Source organism: Microtus pennsylvanicus, chromosome 11 (assembly GCF_037038515.1).
Source record: "Microtus pennsylvanicus isolate mMicPen1 chromosome 11, mMicPen1.hap1, whole genome shotgun sequence".
In the NCBI taxonomy this organism is placed as follows: domain Eukaryota; kingdom Metazoa; phylum Chordata; class Mammalia; order Rodentia; family Cricetidae; genus Microtus; species Microtus pennsylvanicus.
The window spans coordinates 45,901,836-45,905,689 of record NC_134589.1 but is presented as its reverse complement, the minus strand read 5'-3'; the positions used below and the strand labels follow the sequence as shown (position 1 = coordinate 45,905,689).

The following is a 3,854-nucleotide window of genomic DNA, read 5'->3' as shown; positions in this document are numbered from 1 at the left end:
TTGCTTTTGTTTTCTTGCTTTTAAGAGTTCAAATTCTGGGTATTGATAACTCTGGGGACTGGCTTGGGCAATTCACAGCAAGGTACTGGGCCTCCCCTTCAGGGCTTTGAATATACCCTAGACTCAGCTGAGTTGGGTCTGGCCTTCACACTCTACTTTGGCCGTATTTGCTGGTTTCTCTGTACGTGGAAACCCACCTATTTTAACATCGCTTTAGAACTCCGTGGTCGTGTAGCTGTAGTGTCCAGCCTTGTTTTTTTGTAAACCTTGTCGTTCCTGATAGAGCAGCAAGCTCTTCGCCGGCTGTGCCTGCGATCCAGTAGAGGCTGTTTGCTGACCTTCAATCCTTCACCTCTCTGGAGAGCTTGGCTGCCAAGACCAGGGGCGGAGCCTGTATCAGGCGCTATGGGGAGGGCTTTCCTAAAGTGACCACTTAGAGCCGTGGTCCTCAGCTCTTAGAGACCTGCTTGGAAATTGGCAGTCCTGTATCAGTGACCTTGTAGGTGGACCAGAACTGGGCTCAAAGGGCGCCGGGCACTCTCCCACCCCAGGGCCTTTCCCCCTTTTGCTCCTCCCTTGTCGCTTCTTCTCCGCCCCTTATGGCCCTAAACTTCCTGGGCCGGAACTGTTTGGCTTGTTCCTGTCCCAGTTGAGGGTGGGGGCGGCTTTTGGCCTTAGGAGAGAAAAAATGGAGCCCAGGAGGGCAGCGTCCGGATCACCCAACCAGGGGTGTGCTGTGGGCGCGGGGTCAGCCGCGGAGCTCGTGTACCATCTAGCAGGGGCCCTGGGCACTGAGCTGCAGGAGCTGGCACGCCGTTTCGGGCCCGACGCGGCGGCTGGGCTCGTGCCACTAGTGGTGCGGGCGCTGGAGCTCTTGGAAAAGGCTGCCGTGGGGCCGGCGCCGGACTCGGTGAGTCACCGGCTCCTCCTCTTACCCTGGGCAGCCGGCAGGCCCTAACCCCGAGTTCCCTGGCTCCCCCAGCTGCAGGTGTCCGCGCAGCAGGCCGAACTGGAGCTGCGGCGGCTGAGCGAGGAGAACAGGCGTCTCCGCCAGGAGCTAGGCTCAGGGCCGCAGGGTGAGTGCGGGTTCCGCCCAAGCACAGTGAGCTAGGGGCACTAGGGGCTTTAGCACCCCGGAGAATGGTGCTAAGAACACCCCGTCTTCAGAGGAGCGCGAGCTGCTGCGACAGCTCAAGGAAGTGACGGACCGACAGCGGGACGAGCTTCGGGCACACAGCCGAGATCTAATGCGCCGAAGCCCAGAGACGGAGGCGGTGAGGGCGGAGCCCAACGGGCCAGCGGAGTGGGGCGGGGCTGTGGCCGGCTTCGGAGCCCCGCCCACTAGCTCTCTCGCTCCACCCCCAGTTGCAGGAGCAGCTGCAGCGCCTCCTGCTGATCAACTCGGAGCTGCGGTACAAGCTGGCCGCAGTGCAGACCCAACTCAGGGCGGCGCAGGACAGGGAGAGGGAGCGCCAAATGGCTCTGGATGGCTCCCGCCAGCTGGCTGAAGAACAGAGACTGAAGCCCGAAGTAGCAACCCTAGATGACCGGGTGAGAGCCGGAGAGGAGTCAGGACATCCCAGAACTCACAGCATTCAGCTCTTGGTGGGCCCGCAGGAAGCCCGAAAACTACCGTTTCGGTTGCAGCAGTAGTCCTCCAGCTCATGTAGCAGCCATCTTGTCCCTTAAGTTTTCCTACGAGACACTTCCCCTAACATTACTGTGAGCACTGGGGCTTGGGGGAGGGGGAGCAAGAGTGACTACCGTCTGACCATGCCTGACCTTGCACAGGTGGATGCTCCGCAGCAGCCAGGGCACCCTCCAGAGGCAGTTCAGTGTGGCTTCACCCGGGAGGAGCTTGAGCAGATCCTTCAGGAGCGGAATGAGCTCAAAGCCAACGTATTCTTGCTCAAGGAGGAATTGGCCTACTTCCAGCGGTGAGGGGCCGGAAGCCAGGACGCCTGTACCTGGCCTACAGGTCACCCCACCTCATCCTTTGGATCGATCATGTATAGGGTCAGCAGTGACATTTGCCACTGTCCTGCTCAGGCACTGGGAAGAAATAAATTCCATCGTCCCTGCCCTCCTGGAATCTCATTCAAGCGGGGCAGCACCAAGGGTCACTAAGCCGAAGCAGTAGGCTGGAAGTATTCTGAGAAGGGGCCGCCTAAGCTCACAGGTGTTAGCAATTGAGAGCCTTCAGGTGTTTCCAGAGGAAACAGCAGAGCTCAGGTACTGGATTGAAACTTACTGTTGGCATGTCCACTTTCTTCCCCCTCCCACCCATTCTTTAGAGAGCTGCTCTCAGATCACCGGGTCCCTGGGCTTCTACTTGAAGCCATGAAGGTGGCAGTCAAGAAACAGCGGAAGAAGATCAAGGCCAAGATGTTAGGGACACCAGAGGAAGCAGAGAGTAGGTAAGACCCTGCTTCCATACCCGCCAAACGAACCCTTCTGCCTGCTGCAGTTCTACTTCCGTGCCCACCAAACCTGCTGTCCAGCTGCTCTCCTTCCCTCCGGAACCCGCTGCTCCTGTTTGTCCTGGCTGCTGTCCATCCCGCTGAAGAAATTGCTAACGCCACTTCTCCGCATTCATTTCTGCTTCCTTCTCGGCGGGATCTCTTTACTAAAGGAAGCTGTGGCTACAGCCGTGTGAAGGGCTATTGTTTGCCGGGCTATAAAGTGAAACCCTCAAGATGTCCTGTATCTAGTGTCCCTCTTCTGCCCTGAGGCCTCTCCCGTCACTCCATCCTCCCCTGACCTCCTGAAAGTCCTCCACAGGAGCCGGACTCACAGTATCCCTTAAACCCCACATCTCTTTTATCTTAGTGACGATGAGGATGACTCGTGGCTCCTGCTGTCCAATGACAAGGAAGATGCTCCCCTGGTTCCTGGATCCAGAATACAGAATTTGTATGTTGGAGGAGGGGAGGGCAGGAGGAGGGTGAAGGAGGGGCCTGCCTGGTTCTTCTCCCTGCTACTTTTCTCCCTTTGGCCCTGTTCTCCCTCCTGCTTCTTTGCCCTGACTGCCTTCTATCCCTGTGACTTTGTACCACCCGCTCTCCTCCAAAGCCTCTCTCTACCCTCAGCCCGCCTCACTAGCATCTCTTGTCTTCCTGGCTCAATGTACCGCTCTTGGTTTTCCTTTCAGCTTTAGCTTATGGTATCGAGGTGAAACTGAGACCCCTGAAGCTGAGACCAGCAGCAGAGCTCCCGGTAGACAGGAAGGAGAAGAGGCCCCGCAGCAACACCACCTGGAACCTGTGGGCAGCCTTCCAGCCCCCAACTCCTGACTAGTCCTTCTCTGCTTTCAGTGACCATTGTGGTCCGAGGGCTTCAGCTACACAAGAGGACTAACTTTGGGTTCCGGTTGTATATGGATGTGTGACCTCAAACAAGGGCGAGGCTTCCCTCTGTACCTAGCTTGCACTAGGCATGATGGGATTTCAGCCTGTCTCCCTTTCTTGACATCTCTGTCCCACACTTCAGAGCCAGAGGTAAATATGTCTCTGAGTTCTGCTTTCCCCATTGTGAGACAGAGGGCTGCCTGCTTCCCTGAGGCTCATACAACCAGTGCAATAAAACGTTGACCCATAATACCCCTAAAAATGCTCGCTCTCTCTGTCTGTTAGTGGTCCATGTTGTCTCCCAGCCCAGCCAGGAACAGAGGCATGGTGATGTTTCATTAAAGGGTCTTCTTGGCTCCTCTTTGAGGATGAAGAATGTCTCTTTATTTTGGGAGTATGGCTCCCACCCTCACCCCACCGCTTTGCCTGTTTCCAATACTTAGAGAACCTGTGACTTCAGTCTTTCGGCCTCCTCTAGGCTAAGCCGCTTCCAGCTTCATCATCGTC

General features: G+C 56.7%; 1 protein-coding gene across 1 annotated transcript; it reads left to right on the top strand.

Annotated features, from left to right (window-relative positions):
* Positions 1–463: 463 nt before the first annotated feature.
* Rilp (Rab interacting lysosomal protein) lies at positions 464–3,599 on the top strand. The gene is made up of 8 exons (XM_075991650.1): positions 464–910; positions 983–1,076; positions 1,168–1,274; positions 1,366–1,551; positions 1,792–1,937; positions 2,295–2,417; positions 2,830–2,913; positions 3,152–3,599. Exons 1-8 carry the CDS (start codon positions 689–691, stop codon positions 3,291–3,293), a joined length of 1,104 nt encoding a protein of 367 aa, XP_075847765.1. The 5' UTR covers positions 464–688; the 3' UTR covers positions 3,294–3,599.
* Positions 3,600–3,854: the final 255 nt, after the last annotated feature.

What these genes read in the sequence shown, in the direction of transcription:
- Rilp (XM_075991650.1), top strand. Translation starts at nt 689, where the DNA reads ATGGAGCCCAGGAGGGCAGCGTCCGGATCACCCAACCAGGGGTGTGCT. An exon ending in TAGCAACCCTAGATGACCGG is followed by an intron (nt 1,552 to 1,791) that starts GTGAGAGCCGGA and finishes GACCTTGCACAG; the next exon opens with GTGGATGCTCCGCAGCAGCC. An exon ending in CCAGAGGAAGCAGAGAGTAG is followed by an intron (nt 2,418 to 2,829) that starts GTAAGACCCTGC and finishes CTTTTATCTTAG; the next exon opens with TGACGATGAGGATGACTCGT.